Genomic DNA, 18,976 nt, shown 5'->3' on the forward strand with positions numbered 1-18,976 from the left:
CTCTAATGCGGTCAACAAACAATTGGGTTGTGAGATTTTGACAAGAGATTGCAAAAAGTTAGTTGGGAGGGTGGGTAGATTGTATCCGCTGTCACGGTAAATGTATCTTGCTTTAAAAAGTTGCAAGTTGTATTTTTTCAAAACCTTATTACCAAATACCTTATGACCCAAAAACCATTATACAGTTAAAAAAAAAAGTTTGGGATCGAGTCCTCTGTATTCTGCCACTGGACATGGCCAATGCAAAGTTGCTGAGTTTCAGAGGTTAAAGGTTGAAAAAGAAAGCAGTGCTACAACAATCACTTTCAATGTGGGATAAGGAATCCATTAAGCATGGGAGGGGAAGGTGAAGTACCCGTTCCAATGCATTACCCCTACATGACCCCCATTCGTTAATCCTCCCCAAAGCTTTGCTATTAGTCATGAAAGAATACACTAGCTTGGAATTTATAAATCAATGTGAAAGTATGAAAGAGCACCTTCTTTAGTGGCAAAAGCCTGACTGTCGCTGATCATCTTCTTGAGTTCAGGGTTGTATCGGGTTCCTTCTGGGAAGATGACAAGATACATCTGCACAGAAATCAAAACAAACGGGGGTTGAGTTACAGCAAGTGAAGTCTTGCAGGGGAGATCAGCACATAATTTCTCGTAAGGTAAGTAGTCTAAGACTATGTTTCTAAACTCTACATACAGAGCATTCGGAAAGTATTCAGAGCCCTTGACTTTTTCCACTTTGTTACGTTACAGCCTTATTCTAAAATGGATTAATCTACACACAATACCCCATAATGACAAAGCAAAATATCACAAGTGTTGAGACCCTTTACTCAGCACTTTGTTGAAGGATTACAGCCTCGAGTCTTCTTGGGTATCACACTACTAGCTTGGCACACCTGCAGATCCTCAAGCTCTGTCAGGTTGGATGGGGAGCGTCGTTGAACAGCTATTTTCAGGTCTCTCCAGAGATGTTTGATCGGTTTCAAGTCCGGGCTCTGGCCACTCAAGCACATTCAGAAACTTGTCCCGAAGCCACTCCTGCGTTGTCTTCACCGTTTGCTTAAGGTCACTGTCCTGTTAGAAGGTTAACCTTTGCCTAAGTCTGAGCACTCTGGAGCAGGTTTTCATCAAGGATCTCTGTGTTTTGCGCTGTTTATCTTTCCCTCAATCCAGACTAGTCTCCCAGTCCCTGCCACTGAAAAACATCCCCACAGCATGATGCTGCCACACCATGCTTCACCGTAGGGATGGTGCCAGGATTCCTCCTGACGTGACGCTTGGCATTCAGGCCAAGTTAAATCTTGATTGTATCAGACAAGAGAATCTTATTTTTCATGGTCAGAGTCATTTAGGTGCCTTTCAGCAAACTCCAAATGGGCTATCATGTGCCTTTTACTGAGTGGCTTCCATCTRGCCACTACCATAAGGCCTGATTGGGTGAGTGCTGCAGAGATGGGATAACCTTCCAGAAGGACAACCATCACCACAGAGGCAATATAGAGCCTTTTCAGAGTGGCCATCGGGTTCTTGGTCACCTCCCTGACCAAGGCCCTTCTCCCCTGATTGCTCAGTTTGGGCGGGCGGCCAGCTCTAGGAAGAGTCTTGATGGTTCCAAACTTCTTCCATTTAAGAATGATGCAGGCCAGTGTTCTTAGGGACCTTCAATGCTGCAGAAATRTTTTGCTACGCTTCCCCAGATATGTGCCTCGACACATTCCTGTCTCGGAGCTGTACAGACAATTCCTTCGACCTCATGGCTTGGTTTTTGCTCARACATGCACGGTCAACTGTGGGACCTTATATAGACAGATGTGTGCATTTCCAAATCATATCCAATCAATTTAATTAACAAAGGTGGACTCCAGTCAAGTTCTAGAAACATCTCAACGATAATCAACGAAAACAGGATGCACCTGAGATCAATTTTTAGTCTCAATTCAAAGGGTCAGAATACTTATGTAAATAAGCTGTTTTTCAATTAACAAATTTGCTAAAATTTCTAAAAACCTGTTTTCGCTTTGCCATTATGGGGTATTGTGTGTAGCTTGATGAGGAAAAGACTAACATAACAAACTGTGGAAAAAGGTCTTAATACTTTCCGAATGCACTGTACCCATGCACATATGAAAACATGGGTGTCATGAAGACAAGACTAGTCAGAAAATCATGACAAAATGCTAGCACAGAAGCCCAGGGACAAAGGGTAGCCCAGAAGCTCAAACAACAATCTGTGGATCTTAGTGTCCTGGGAAGAAGTTATTTGGCAACAGCAGTCCTTCCTGATATAGACTAGGCACAGGGAAACATTTAGAACGGACATGCCAGTGACCAAAACAGCCTTTATAGATATTTATTTYAGTTGGTTTCATGTATATTTTAGAATAGCAATGCTCTTCAAAGAATGACAAATTGGGATAAAGTAAGAGCACTTTCATGGTATTTCACTGACAGCCTCACAGCCCATCAATAGAATCCATTGAATGAAGTGACAGTATTAAACATTAGTTTTGTTGGCAGCCATGTAAAAAGTTATTGGCTGCGATGCAAGAAATAACATGCTTATCACCAAAAATGCTTTTGGGAGTAAATAACATTCACAAAATCAAACAGTTTCTGTCAGTGTGCTCCTTAAATACTTACTGGTGTTCCCAACACTGTTTGTGAAGAGAGCTTCTTTTTCATTGCCTTCTCGTCAAACTTTGCGCTTCGCTTCACGTAGACACCACCATGCTAAAAATGAAATTTTAATAAAAAAAATTATACCAAATAGGATTAAATCGCTCTTACCAATAAGCACAATATATATTATAGCATCTAACAGTAYAAAACTTTTAGATAAATATATTACCTGAGAGAAATACCATCCGTATAATGGGAGCCATTTCAGCCCATCTTTTAGGACGTATCTCACATGTCCAAGTGCTTCCTGCCTAATGGCTAACATGTCAGCAATGATCCAGTCCGCTGTATGACAAGAGAAAGCAAGGGTTTTAGTCCAACTGCATCATGTGCCAAACTTTAACTAACAAATKATTCTCGCTCAGAATGAACAGAAATTAATTAGTTAAGCATTTTGTTGAAAAGGAACAGCTCACCTGTGCATTGATGGTTGGAAAGGTAGACTACATTCTCTTTAATCTTTGGCACGTCTCCATAAATAACAATCTAAAGAAGAATGAACATCGTTTTACTAGGCCTAAAAGACTTAAGGGCATAATGACAAACAGAAACAAAATGGAAGAAATTTGGGTGGCAACCAAACTGAAATTATTTGTGCGAATGTTTGTAATTAGACATACACCCAGGATTTCGTGGAAAATCCACAGTGCTGAGGACGTCAATGGCAAGCCAACTGTGTCTTAAGTGTTTTGTTCATAAAAACGGGTCTCATCATCTTAACCTTTTAGAAGCTGTTAATGAACCAACTTCGCCACTTGTTAAAACACCACAACTCAGAAGTGTTGGTGTGCTTCATAAAACAAAGGGTGTTTCTCAATATGCATACTAATGTTATCCACACTCATGCTCCGAGTTAGTTCGCCAATGACGTTCTTGTGAGGACGAGAGGGTTGAGAATGCATTAACATTAGAATTTGTGAAGCTAGCTATATGTGAATCGTATTAATATAGCTAGCTTGACAGTTTGATTTGGAGTCATTCTCTGACCATTGCATGCTCCAATTTGCTTGCTTGGAGCACGGTATAATGCATATTGAGAAACACCCCAAAATGTTTGAAAATAGTAGGGAATTCCAGGTCTTCAACGTGTCTACTGGTATTCCTACTGTCGGCCTATGTGAAATATCATTTAGAAAGCCATATCCAAGAACACCCATAATAAATGAAGTCATCACCAGACTAGGCCTAAATAGCAAACAAAGCTGAACCACAAAGGAATGGCTTAGTAGTTAAGTCATACATAAATCAGATAACATTGGCAATAGGCTCGATTTGTTCCTACCAACCTAAGGATTCATTTCATAACCCCCATGCAGCAATAGCTCAAACACAGACCAAATCGAAGCTTACTTTGTTAGTTGTTTGGTGAAAACGTTGTGTAAGATAGACCTGGGCGGTATACCGTATTTTACTATACCGGTATTGATGCACGGACTGGTTTGGGTTTTTACTTTACCTTCTATAATAGTATTTAAATGTTTGTTAAATGTGATATGCCATGTGTAATGGTCAATGCAGCACAAGCAACAAAGTTGTTTCCACTTTAACCTTAATATAAATCCACAAGCTTTCTATAATTACAATATTAGTTTGTGTTTCTTACATCAGCAAACTCGTGTTAGCCACTAATGCTAATCGCTAGTCAGCTGGCTAAAAGTCAGAGCAAACGTAGCTAGCTAATACAGCCTGATACCAGTGCTGGTGGAGGCCTAAATCAGCATGTTTGTGCAACAGTATCTTCGAAATCAAAGAGGAATAGGCGAAGCATGACCATGTTGGCTACATGAATAAAGATTTAATGTAGCCAAAGATTATAGGGTCCCCTAGGCAACACTGAACATCACTTTGGTTCCTACCCTGTCACAATAACTCATCCATAGCATTTTTAATTCGTTGTCATGTTAAACACTGTATTCAAAGTGCCCACTATTATTAGTATTCTAACTATAGAATTATAATAAACATTCTATTTCCATAATGCCAACAGTTCACCCAAGTGTTTTGATCTAAATCGCAACATTTGGWTAAAAATAAGGCCTAGTTTTTTTGCCCATATCGTGGCAGTGTGGAAATGAGTGCAGGAAATGCAGAAATTGATGGAAATGCAGGAAATTATTTTAGGTTAAAGTTGAACAGTATAAAACAATCAGAATGCAGAAAGACCCATTGAAATAATTTAGAATATATATATATGYTGCCTAGGGTCACGCACTACTCAAAGCAAATGTAGAACTTTTATTAATCAAAAACATAAAATACCGTTGAATTTGAAAAATACCATATGATGTTTTGGACATATCGCCCAGCCCTAGTGTAAAATATTTTTTTGACTCAGGGCTGGTGGTCAATAGCGGTAGGTCACAGACGGACAAATAAGACATCCCCATGATCTGTGGAGTCCCGGATTTCGGTGTGATTCAACGTATTCCGTGTTTATTTTGTTTATGCTTTCGCAATCCTAACCGGAAAGTAGGTAGCAGCTATCTTGAAATGAGGTCATCGGCTCGGCCTGCTCTTAACTACCATATATGGGCATATGAATGTAAGTCACACCAACGATTTTAAGGCACAGATCAATAGCCAAGATACTCAGCTTTCCGCAGACAACCTGCTTTTGCAGATAGGGGCTACTGTTCTCATACCAGACGGAATTGAATAAAAACAAATCTAACATGGGGACTTTACATTTAAGAGGCGTGGTGCCACAAAATAAACAAATAAAACAGCATACCACAGGTAAAACTGGATGCCTAATGCAATGTCCCAGACTCATAAAGCACTAAAACGTATACAGACCACATTCACACGTTTTTAACTAGCCATTATTTTGCTCCCTAGAGGACTGGTGAAGTAGTCCAACACTAATGACAACCGGTTCGGTTTCAGTTAGATTCTTCAAAAATAATCMGTTTTCGAGAAGAAGAAAAACGATAGTGTCCAAACCGTTTGGGCTACACACTAATATGACCCCTCTGTGCAAAGGTGAGACTCTCACGAACACTGKTGTTTTGCTCTAAGACGCCTACAGGCCTCACAAGACTCGTCTGATGGACACCCAGTAACAGTTGAAAAATTAATGGAAGTATATATGGAGACTGTTTAGTTCCAAAAATGTGTCCTGATCTTATCTCTCAGATATAGGTCAGACACTCAGAACAAACTGCCTTAATTTTAAGGGGGATTATCTGTTGTTCCATGTAGTGAATATRTTATTTAATGAGTTTGTATGGGCTAATAGCAGTAAGGCCAAATAAAATGTTTAATCAAAAACTTTTGGATATTTTATACTTCAAGGGGTCTTCAAATTGATCCATTTTTGGAATGACCTTTAACACAGAATAAAACTATTAAAGGGTAGTTAACATAAAATSTAACTACATGTAACATATGGATTTGCATTAGTATACACATCAAAAGTCCCAAAGCAAAGTCACACCTCATTTTTCAATTTTTCAAGTTATTACTTAAACCAATCAGAATTCCCGAAACCATGTCGGGAATTGTTTGAGGTGATATAATATTTCCTGTAATGTAAACTCCAACTGAAATAATATCAAATGTATAACTTCATTTTCAGCCAACAAGCAAATACTTTATGAATTTATTRTTACAAATCAACTTTACGTTAGCAATTGCCTGACTTGTGCAGTTGAATCAACACCTGGCTTACAGCTACATTAAAGTAAACCAAAGTTTGGGAAATACATAACACTATCTAACCTGTTAGCTATATGCAGTAATCCTAGCCAGCTAGCTAATTTTAGCCATTTAACCAAATAGCTATTAGCCTCGCCAATCACCACAGTTATGGTCAGCAAGCCAGAGCCCAACAACTGGAGACCAGCTAGACCACCACAACTAAAACATAACCACAGATCAAAAGCAGAGAGCAGAGACTTACAGATTGTTGGCTGGGGCTCAGCCGATGATAAAACCTTTCAAAGAGTGCAGGTTGAGTTAGCTACAAAAGCAAGGGGGAAGCGGGCACTTCACCAAGCTGAGTGAAATCTAATGGCAAGAAAATCTAAATTAGATAGATTCCAGATGTCAGTCAGCTAGCGTGCTAGCACTAAGCCAAAGAGGGAAAAGTTACAAAACTCCCATAGCCAACTCAACAGAGAACATGGTGAAAAGGTGACCAAAAAAAGAGAACAGACAAAGTGCTACACAATTAGAGCAATTGGTTGGAGCCCACGGCAAGAAGGCACCAGAGYCTGCCATGCTAACGGGTTCCCACTAGATAACACAGCCACAAAGTCTGAAGAGTATGAGGATGCTAACCGTAGCCAGCTACAGAGCTAGCATACAAACTTGGTAGCACAGAGTAGATCCTCCATTTGACGTTGATAAATACTGCAGTGGGTAGTTTAGAAGATACCTGAAAATAAGTTAATACATTTGTAATAACCCAAAAACATAAGTTTGTAGTTATAGGTACCAGATCGTGACTACAACTAAGTTACTAACTCTGACCACATTGTTGTTACTTTGGTGAGTAAAAACTCATGCTTCCTACCCTTTAATAAGAGCCCCATAATGGTAGTGACTGCCCATTACTGCTTATCACTTATTAACCATAATTTGTAAGCATTACTTTAAGTAATATACTGAAATATTGTTAGTTTTACTTTGAAGCAAGGTAAGACGTTACATAAATGAGCAAAGTAGCCTAGCCAAAATCCAACCACAGAAAGGGAGGCAATTATTTTATAAAGACTTCCTATTCGTTTTCATAACTTTCTTCCATTGTCCAGAAGCCAAAGGCACAATCCTAGTCATTATCAACCAATCCTAGTTGTTACTATTAGATCCCCTCTCTTAACTGAGATTCTCATCTCTGTCACATATGGAACTACTCGCATTAGGTGCGCTGTTTAGAACGGTGGTTTCCCGCGAATTGCATTTTGGYAAATGTTTGAAAATGACTTATTAGCTGCTTCATTATACAGGAGTAGCATGTTCAATAATAGGCTATAGCCTTTTGACCAAGATGATAGGCTTGCTATTGTTGCATGTTTTCATTAAGAGGCATTTTCTCTGCAAAACAGGTATGACTGAAGAATGAAGCAGTTGTTCAAGATGGCTTTGCTACAGAGAAAGCAGCAATTGGCTACTCCATTGTCACTGACTAAATCAGTAGACCTATAGTGCATTCGGAAATTATTCAGAACCCTAGACATTTTCCACATTTTGTTATGTTACAACTTTAGTCTAAAATTGATTCAATAGTTTTTTTCTCATCGATCTACACACAATACCCCATAACGACAAAGCAAATTTATAATTTTTTTWAAACAGAAATATTTAATTTACAAGACCCTTAACTCAGGATTTTGTTGAAATAACTTTTGCAGCGATTACAGCCTCGAGTCTTGTTGGGTAGGACTCTACAAGCKTGGCACACCTGTATTTGGGGAGTTTCTCCCATTCTTCTCTATAGATCCTCTCAAGCTCTGTCAGGTTAGATGGGGAGCGTTGCTGCACATCTATTTTCAGGTCTCTCCAGAAATGTTCCATCGGGTTCATGTCCAGGCTTTGGCTGGGCCACTCAAGGACATTCAGAAACTTGTCCCGAAGCCACTCCTGCGTTGTCTTGGCCGTGTGCTTAGGGTCGTTGTCCTGCTGAAATGTGAACCTTCGCCCCAGTCTGAGGTCCTGAGCRCTCTGGAGCAGGTTTTTAATCAAGTATCTCTGTAATTTGCGCCGTTCATCTTTCCCTCGATCCTGACTAGTCTCCCAGTGCCTGCAGCTGAAAAACATCCCCACAGCATGCCGCCACCATCATCATCATGCTTTACCGTAGGGATGGTGCCAGGTTTCCTCCAGACGTGACGCTTGGCATTCAGGCCAAATCGTGCTTTCATCAGACCAGAGAATTTTGTTTCTTATGGTCTGAGTCATTTAGGTACCTTTTGGCAAACTCCAAGTGGGCTGTCATGTGCCTTTTACTGAGGAGTGGCTCCCATCTGGCTACTCTACCATAAAGGCCTGATTGATGGAGTGCTGCAAAGATGGGAGAATTTCCAGAAGGACAACCATCTCCACAGAGGAACTCTGGAGCCCCGTCAGTGGCCATCGGGTTCTTGGTCACCTCCACCAATTGCTCAGTTTGACTGGGCGGCCAGCTCTAGGAAGAGTCTTGGTGGTTCCAAACTTCTTCCATGTAAGAGTGATGGAGGCCCCTGTATTCTTGGGGACCTTCAATGCTGCAGACATTTTTGGGTACCCTTCCCCAGATCTGTGCCTCGACACTATCCCGCCTCGGTGCTCTACGGACAATTCCTTTTTTCATTGACATGTGTTAAGCTCGCCGCCATTGGACTCTGGAGCAGTGGAAACGCGTTCTCCGGCAGTCCGATGGACAAATCTGGRGTTGGCGGATGCCAGGAGAAGGCTACCTGCCCCAATGCATAGTGCCAACTGTAAAGTTTGGGTCGAGCTAGGCCCCTTAGTTCCAGTGAAGGGAAATCTTACGCTATAGCACACAATGACATTCTAGACAATTCTGTGCTTCAAACTTTGTGGCAACAGTTAGGCCCTTTCCTGTTTCAGCATGACAATGCCCCATGCACAAAGCGAGGTCCATACAGAAATGGTTTGTAGAGATCGGTGTGGAAGAACTTGACTGGCCTGCACTGAGCCCTGACCTCAACCCCTTCTTAAACCCTGGGGATGAATTGGAAAGCCAAATGTGAGCCAGGCCTAACCTCCCAACATCAGTGCCCGACCTCACTAATGCTCGTGGCTGAATGGAAGCAAGTCCCTGCAGCAATGTTCCAACATCTAGTGGAAAGCCTTCCCAGAAGAGTGGAGGCTGTTTTAGCAGCAAAGGGGGACCAACTCCATATTAATGTCCATGATTTCTTAATGAAATGATCGACAAGCAGGTGTCCACATACCTTTTGTATGTAGTGTAAGTAGTTTGGAGGTGCATTTTCAAAATGGTACAGTATAAATGCTTTTAGTACATAAGATCGATAGTGGAGTAGTTGTAATACTTTATGTAAACTCAATTGATTCATGTATTTGAAACATTATTTTAATTGAGTCTTTAATAGGGATGAATGGCATTATCGCTTATGTGATGCAAGTATGTTTGGAGGGGTGCATTTCCAAAATGGTAAAGTAAAAATGCTTCTAGTGCATAACAGATAGTGGAGTAGTTGGAACCCTGACCTGTTCACTGGATGTGCTACTTTGTCCCGGACCTGCCGTTTCTACCCCTCTCTACCTCTGAATGCTCGGCTATGAAAAGCCAACTGACATTTACTCCTGAGGTGCTAAACTGTTGCACCCTCGTTAACCACTGGTATTATTATTTGACCCTGCTAGTCATCTCTGAATGTTAAAAAATCTTGAAGAACGATCTGACCTTAAAACCTCTTGACGCTAGGGGTCAGATTATTATTATTTTTTTATTTTTTTAAATAACGTTCCCAAGGTAAACGGACTATTTCTCAGGTCCAGATCGTAGAATATGCATATAATTTACAGATTAGGATAGAAAACACTCCAAAGTTTCCAAAACTGTCAAAATATTGTCTGTGAGTATAACAAAACTGATTCTGCAGGCGAAAACCTGAGAAAATCTAACCCGGAAGTGATATATACACTGCTCAAAAAAATAAAGGGAACACTTAAAACAACACAATGTAACTCCAAGTCAATCACACTTCTGTGAAATCAAACTGTCCACTTAGGAAGCAACACTGATCGACACTACATTTCACATGCTGTTGTGCAAATGGAATAGACAACAGGTGGAAAGTAGAAGCAATTACAAGACACCCAATAAAGAAGTGGTTCTGCAGGTGGTTACCACAGACCACTTCTCAGTTCCTATGCTTCCTGGCTGATGTTTTGTCACTTCTGAATGCTGGCGGTGCTTTCACTCTAGTGGTAGCATGAGACGGAGTCTACAACCCACAAGTGGCTCAGGTAGTGCAGCTCATCCAGGATGGCACATCAATGCGAGCTGTGGCAAGAAGGTTTGCTGTGTCTGTCAGCGTAGTGTCCAGAGCATGGAGGCGCTACCAGGAGACAGGCCAGTACATCAGGAGACGTGGAGGAGGCGTAGGAGGGCAACAACCCAGCAGCAGGACCGTACCTCCGCCTTTGTGCGGAGGAGCACTGCCAGAGCCTTGCAAAATGACCTCCAGCAGGCCACAAATGTGCATGTGTCTGCTCAGACTCCATGAGGGTGGTATGAGGGCCCGACGTCCACAGGTGGGGGTTGTGCTTACAGCCCAACACCGTGCAGGACGTTTGGCATTTGCCAGAGAAACCAAGTTGGCAAATTTGCCATGCGGCCCTTGTGCTCTTCACATGAAACAGGTCTACGACTGAGCAATGTGACAGACGCTCACTCGTACAGAGTCTGGAGAGCCGTGGAGAACGTTCTGCTCCTGAACATCCTCCAGCATGACGGTTTGGCGTGTGGTCAGTCATGGTGTTGGGGTGGGCAATTTTTTGGGGGGCCGCAAGCCCTCCATGTGCTCGTCGAGGTAACTGACTGCCATTAGGTACCGAGATGAGATCCTCAGACCCTTGGTGAGACCATATGCTGGTGCGGTTGGGCCCTGGGTTCCTCCTAATGCTAGACGTCATGTGGCTGGAGTGTGTCAGCAGTTCCTGCAAGAGGAAGGCATTGATGCTATGGACTGGCCCGCCGTTCCCCAGACCTGAATCCAATTGAGACATCTGGGACATCATGTCTCGCTCCATCCACCAACGCAGTTGAACCACAGACTGTCCAGGGAGTTGGCGGATGCTTTAGTCCAGGTGCTGGGAGGAGATCCTAAGGAGACCATCCGCCACCTCATCAGGAGCATGCCAGGGCGCCTGTAGGAGGTCATACAGGCAAGTGGAGGCCACACACTACTGAGCCTCATTTTGGACTTGTTTTTAAGGACATTACTCAAAGTTGGATCAGCCTGTAGTGTGGTTTTCCTTTAATTTTGAGTGTGATCCAAATTCAGACCTCCATGGGTTGATAAATTTTGAATTTCCATTGATAATTTGTGTGATTTTGGTTGTCAGCACATTCAACTATGTAAAAGAAAAAAGTATTTAATAAGAATATTTCATTCACTTCAGATCTAGTGATGTGGTTATTTTAGTGTTCCCCTTTATTTTTTTGAGCAGTGTATATTATATATTATATATATATATATATATTAATTATATTTTATATTTTTAAATCTTTGTTTCCTGCCTGTCTTTCTCTTCCATTTAAAGGGGTATCAACCAGAATTGCTTTTCAATGGCTTCCTCAGGCTGTGTACCAGGCTTTAGACATAGTTTCAGGCTTTTATTTTGAAAAATGAGCTAGATTTTTTCAAAAGTAGTCCAGGTGTGTCCTTGAATAGTTCCTGCGCGCGAGAGGGGAAGTCTCCCATTTTCTTTTTTCTCTCTTATTGAATAGGTTTCGGTCGAAATATTATCGATTATGTTTGCTAAAACCTGAGGAATTGATTATAAAAAAACATTTGACAATGTTTTTTTACGACCATTACGGATACTTTTTGGAATGTTGCATCGAACGGACGAGGCTTTTGGTTTTCTTGAAAATAACGCGCAACCCAAATGGCGTTTTTTTGTTATAAAAGTAATATTTATCGAACAAAAATAACATTTATTGTGTAACTGGGAGTCTCGTGAGTGCAAACATCCAACGATTATCAAAGGTAAGCGATTAATTTTATTGCTTTTCTGACCATGCTAATTTGGGGCTAGCTGTTCTAGCATTGATTGATACACTCACAAAAGTTTGGATTTCTTTCTCTGTAAAGCATATTTTCAAAATCTGACACGATAGATGGATTAACAACAAGCTAAGCTGTGTTTTGGTATATTTCACTTGTGATTGCATGATTATAAATATTTTTGTAATATTTTGCGCCCTGCAATTCAGTGGTTGTTTAGGAAAATGATCCCGTAAAAGGGATCCGTGCACAGAGAAGTTAATGGCCATGTACTCTTATAATCTCCACTCCGCCCAGTCAGAAGAGGACTGGCCACACCTCGGAGCCTGGTTTCACTCTGTCTTCCTAGGTTCCTGCCTTTCTAGGGGAATTTTTCCTAGCCACTGCTTCTACATCGGCATTACTTGCCCTTTGGGGTTTAACCTCCCTTGGGTACGTGAGACGTTAGCGTCCCACCTCTTCAACAGCCAGTGAAACTGCTGGGGGCCAAATTCAAATACAGAAATACTCTTTTTTTTTTATTCAGAAAACAAAACATATTTTACATAGGTTTAAAGATTAACTTCTTGTGAATCCAACCGCGGTGTCAGATTTTTTAAATGCTTTACGGCGAAAGCATACCTTACGATTATTTGAGAACATAGCCCAGCAGACAAATCATTACAAATAGTAACCAGCCAAGTAGAAGAGTTACACAAGTCAGAAATAGAGATAAAATTAGTCCCTTACCTTTGATGATCTTCATATGGTTGCACTCAGCAGACATTCMTTTACTCAATAAATGTTCCTTTTGTTCGATAAAGTCTCTTTATATCCATAAACCTCAGTTTTCTTCAGTAATCCACAGGCTCAAACGCAGTCAAAACAGGCAGACAAAAAANTCAGTAATCCACAGGCTCAAACGCAGTCAAAACAGGCAGACAAAAAAATCCAAATTGTATCCGTAAAGTTCATAGAAACATGTCAAACGGTGTTTATATTCAATCCTCAGGTTGTTTTTAGCCTAAATAATGGATAATATTTCAACCGGACAATAACGTCGTCAATATAAAAGGTAAACAAGAAAGACACTCTCAGTCGTGCGCATGAAAAAGCTCTGTGACACTTTAGGGTCCACTCATTCAGACTGCTCTTACTTCCTCATTTTTCAGAATACAACCCTGAAACAATTTCTAAAGACTGTTGACATCTAGTGGAAGGCATAGGAACTGCAATTTGAGTCCTAAGTCAATGGATACTGTAATGTAAATGCCATTATTACAAATGCGATGTATGTGTATTTTCAAAATGCTACATAACGTATTTGAAAGAGTATGTTAAACTTTCACTGAGTCTCAAATACAGGATACATATTTTTGGAATAYGAGATGAAACTAACCCGGTAATTACTTGTATTGGCAATCTATTTGAATTAGCTCTTCAATAAAAAAATAACCATTCAAATATTATACATGCTGATATTTGACAATAGGATATGATTACAAATTCCAATCGTGGCTATACTAATCCGAATGATTTTAAAATCAGACCCGTGCCTTTATAAAGTAGTTAGATGTTTCTTTGCAGCAAGACTATTCCTGACCTAACTTATGTGATGACATCCAATTGCAATCATAGTTAAGTGCAATCTCAATCACTAAAGATGGTCTACCCGAACTACCGTGTGTTGTTTACGAAGCGAAACTAAAAAAGGTGAATAATGTACCGAGGTAAAGACAGTTTCMGGTTGGATATTCAAAAGATATATTCGCCTGTAGTTTTCCTTACGTCCACCAACAGCAGTTAGGGACCGTAAACATGGTGAMAAATCACATTTTTACATTTTCAATAGCTCTTTAACCATCACTCCAAACACTTTGAGAACTGGTTGTAGCTAACCCGATGGCATAGACACACATTGCACACCCTTTAGTTTGTCCATTTTTATTTCACATGGTTTTACATGAATTTTTCAAAATGTAGAATTTCAATAGCTCCTTGGTCATGTGACCTAATGACTTCAAACAAGGTTCAGAATGTCCACTGACTATGCCTTCATATTGCACACTCTGATGTTTGTCTACTTTCATCTCATGCTATTAGACTTAAATCTGTAAGCTTTGCAGGCCTTCATTTTACATGGGTGTTTAAAAAAAAACTTTTAAGTCAACAAATGTTCCATCCTCGCAATAACTATCGTTCACATGGACACTGAAAAGATCYGCAAATGGCTGTATGTGGAATGGATCAAGGACAGGAGAGGTGTTCAAACAGAGGTGCTTAAAGGAAGGCGCTCAGGTAGGCCTCATGAAAAACAATGTTTCATATGCTCTTTATAATCACAGAAATAGGCAGGGATTTGTCAGTCACAGTGAGCTTGATAACGTGAAAGAATCCTTTTTATAGCATCACTTTCATATACTGTACATTAAGACAAATCCTTCTACGTTGAGAATTAGAACGCAGTTTATATAACCTGAAAATGACTTGATATTTGAGTGCATTCACAACAAGCCACCTGCAGACAACTTACAAAATGCAATATTGCATTTGAGGGTTTGTTTTTCTGATGAAAATAGTTATTTGATGCATGGCCTACTATTTCGAACTGGGAAAATAAATTCCTACGTCTTTTGTGAGTAAAATCCTTTTCCCAAAATTGATTTAGGTACATTTTTGTGAAGAGGTATGCGGGTTGTGATATGGGTCATTTAACAGTAAAATCATTTAAGGGATCAATACATTTCTATATTGCTTCCTTAGTATCTGCATGAACCATCAGGCCACGTGTTTTTGGTTGACCTTGTTGGACAGAAAGAGAAGGAGGAATTGGAACACGCTGCATTCAAATTCTGGTCTTAGTTATTCCATTGTACTGGATCTAATACATATTAGCATTTTACATACATTCATAAGTGTAATACTTTTTTATGACATACTGTGAAAAACTCTTGGCTGCTGGCTCTGTCACTTTCAGACATGCGCAGAGCAGACATGAACCACAGGGATTCTGTGTAAAGAGAGAGTAATCCAAAAGGCACAGACACACCCCTTGACTTTCAATTGGCACCGTTGACCTGTATGTATTCTCTCCTGATTGGCTCTGTGGTGCACAGTCTGGCTAAAGTGCCAGAGGTATGAGGAGAGACATCCTCCTTTGTATTTATGATAACAAATATTTCCTAACACTTTGGATCCTATTTTCGGACAGTTAGAAGACACAATGCATCAATGCATAAAGCTGAAAAATGCCTTTATGCATGTGTATACATTTTCCACCAAGACAGAACTGTCAAAGGGGGTGGAGTTGCAATCTACTGCAGAGACAGCCTGCAGAGTTCTGTCATGCTATCCAGGTCTGTGCCCAAACAGTTCGAGCTTCAACTTTTAAAAATCCACCTTTCCAGAAATAAGTCTCTCACTGTTGCTACTTGTTACAGACCCCCCTCAGCCCCCAGCTGCGCCCTGGACACCATATGTGAATTAATTGCCCCCCATTTATCTTCAGAGTTTGTAATGTTAGGTGACCTAAACTGGGACATGCTTAACACCTCAGCCGTCCTACAATCTAAGCTAGATGCCCTCAATCTCACCCAAATKAACCTACCAGGTACAACCCCAAATCTGTAAACTCAGGCACCCTCATAGATATCATCCTGACCAACCTGCCCTCTAAATACGCCTCGGCTGTCTTCAACCAGTTTCTCAGCGATCACTGCCTCATTTCCTGCGTCAGTAATGGGTCCGCGGTCAAACAACCACCCCTCATCACAGTCAAACGCTCCCTAAAACACTTCAGCGAGCAGGGCTTTCTAATCGACCTGGCCCGGGTATCCTGGAAAGATATTGACCTCATTACGTCAGTAGAGGATGCCTGGTTATTCTTTAAAAGTGCTTTCCTCACCATCTTAAATAAGCATGCCCCKTTCAAAAAATGTAGACCCAGGAACAGATATAGCCCTTGGTTCACTTCAGACCTGACTGCCCTTGACCAGCACAAAAACTTCCTGTGGCGTACTACATTAGCATCGAATAGCCCCCACGATATGCAACTTTTCAGGGAAGTTAAGAACCAATATACACAGGCAATTAGGAAAGCTAAGGCTAGCTTTTTCAAACACAAGAAGAGATCCCACAAAAGAGATTGCAACTGGTTTCCAAGCTGGTCCATTAGCGAAACAAACGCGTATGCACCTCAACTACAGCTCAAGTCTTAACGATATCATGGTCAACACAACCTTTCCAAGCCATCTAGAAAAAGACCAATACAATAAGAGAGTGCAGAAATAAAGGAAACATCTCCCAAGCAGAGACACTCTAGAAACAGAATGGACAAACATAGCTTTTGAGACATTCACAGGCGCATCACACAATAATCTCACACATAGATAACCAGACAGAGCAGAGACACAGCACACCTGGGTTTCTCAAAGATGCAACAGAATAATATCTACGCTGGTTATCGCAACTACCCATTCTAAGTATCCCAAGCTGTCAACAATATGGAGCCTGTTGTCAACTAAAGCTGCAGCAAGTCATCTAGTCAGGTTAGGGGAACATACATCCGATTTCGACATTCCTCACGACGATGCATGAAACTCACTACTTCCTGATAAATACACACATCACCTCCGAGTCACAGTACTCCTAATGAGCGGCTGGTGAATTCACTCTCTAAATCACACTCCAGTATACTACAACGCAAAGATGACAGAACCACACAAAATATACTCGGTATACACATGCTCTAATGATGACAACTTCTATGAGAGCAAACTGTAGTTAAACTATAACAACATCCCAAACAAGGCAGGATTGTACTCACCATGAAGTACCAACAAATACAACCAGTCAACTTAACCACGAATGAGACCTCACACCAACTGCCTACTAATAGCAAGTAAAACTGAACAAGGGATAGTGTCATGACAGACAGTTAATACAAAGGCACGTAATAATAAAGCCTGTATGTGATAAATGCATGCCCACACAGCATCTGGCGTAAAGTACAACAACGGGGGACCGTCGACGACTAAACATAAAACACTTACTACTAGGACGGTGGTCTCAGACATTAGATTGTGGACTAGAGTACAGAGAACCGAGACTGAGATGTTGTCGAACGCCAATGTCACTACGCATTATTGGAGATAGAAACACAAAAGAAAAAGCGCAGATTTTAAAAATGTAATTATGTGGTACAATACACAGAACAAGTACACCTAACAATCATCTGGCCACATGAAACACTTAACTTAACTTAGACCTTCTAATAACAATAAAACCACTAAAGTCATAAGAAAGAAGTACACATAAAATTTAGCCCATCCACAATACAAAAATGAAGACGAGCAAAATTTCGTGTTCTAAATATATAAGTCGATCTAGGAAGAAAACAGAAAATAAAGTGCAAAATGCGCCACTAAAGTAAAAGAGCTAACGGTCTAAGCCTTGCTGCAACAACAGAGAGCAAAATATACAAGACCTGTGGTTCCTTATAAACATGAGTCGACACATAGGTGCCCCCGAGGCAAAAATGTACTCATAGAGCGGTTAGAGTAAGTTATTATAGAGGACGGGACGTGTCCTCTCTAAGACGCGTTTTCGAAAATGCATAGACCCTTTGAATATTGAAGGATGTACCTTATCGGGACACTGGTTTATATGGCATACGTCAACATATAGTTCCGTCACCTCTCGCTCGGCCACTACCTGGCTCGAAACAAACAGGACACCGGGGTACACAACCATAGCCCACTACCGAGCAACGACATTAATCACGTTCAGCCCAGCATCTAGACGCGTGCATCAGAGAAGCCACGAACTGAGGCAAGAGCAAGGGGAACAAAACATAACTGTCAAGTTCCAGGCAGAAGCCGGGAAGATGACGATGACCGCAGGCTATTGTAAATGACATCGCCGGAACAATGACTCAGAGCACAGGGAATACGCGTACTAAGCTCCTGAGTAACAGAGCTTGCGGAAGAGCGCAAACACCCCGACTTAACCAAGAGCTAAAAACCTTCGGTTGGATACGAATTACTCATAGTCCAAGAGAGTCAGTCTAACAACACCATAGTATTTAACAGTGCCTCACCACTCCACTCTAGAGCCGGAGGTATGAGAGGCTCCGAAGTCGAGAAATCACATGCCGGCAATGCTTGAAGCACGCATAATAGGCGAATCGTAGCAGCTGGCAAAACCAGTACAACACACACAGAGTGCCTGCTTTGAGAAAATCGAATAGGTCGTACGAGCCGTGGGGCGGGACACGCGGCGATTACATTAACACGCGCAGTCAGACTGTCGCTATTACTCAAAATCAATAAGACTTAATCTAAACATAACTAACACACAGAAATACGAGCCTTTGCGTCATTAAAAAATGGTCGAGATACCGGAAATTAAATAATGTTCGAAAAACAAAAACGTTTATTCTTCCAGTGAAATACAGAACCGTACATACATCTAAATACGAACTGTACGGATCCAAGTCTAAATATGGTGTACATTGCAAAAGCAAGTAACCTACATTATAAATGTTCAAATGTGACCAGTCAGAACAGTTGAGGTATTAAAATTGCGGCGCTGCGAAACATAGATTTACGGTCTTGTTA

At 41.0% G+C, this 18,976-nt stretch overlaps 1 protein-coding gene across 3 annotated transcripts in view; it reads right to left on the minus strand.

Annotated features, from left to right (window-relative positions):
• The window catches only part of LOC111978165 (1-acyl-sn-glycerol-3-phosphate acyltransferase epsilon-like), a 59,631-nt gene that overhangs the window by 34,117 nt on the left and 6,538 nt on the right, over positions 1–18,976 (minus strand). For all 3 annotated transcript variants that reach the window (XM_070448604.1, XM_024008067.2, XM_024008068.2), the window contains 4 exons: positions 3,093–3,162; positions 2,846–2,961; positions 2,638–2,727; positions 480–570 (listed from right to left, as the gene is read on the minus strand). In XM_070448604.1, coding sequence (XP_070304705.1) covers positions 480–570; positions 2,638–2,727; positions 2,846–2,961; positions 3,093–3,162 — 367 coding nt within the window. The remainder of the gene's footprint in view (positions 1–479; positions 571–2,637; positions 2,728–2,845; positions 2,962–3,092; positions 3,163–18,976) is intronic.

Source organism: Salvelinus sp. IW2-2015, linkage group LG18 (assembly GCF_002910315.2).
Source record: "Salvelinus sp. IW2-2015 linkage group LG18, ASM291031v2, whole genome shotgun sequence".
In the NCBI taxonomy this organism is placed as follows: Eukaryota; Metazoa; Chordata; class Actinopteri; order Salmoniformes; family Salmonidae; genus Salvelinus; species Salvelinus sp. IW2-2015.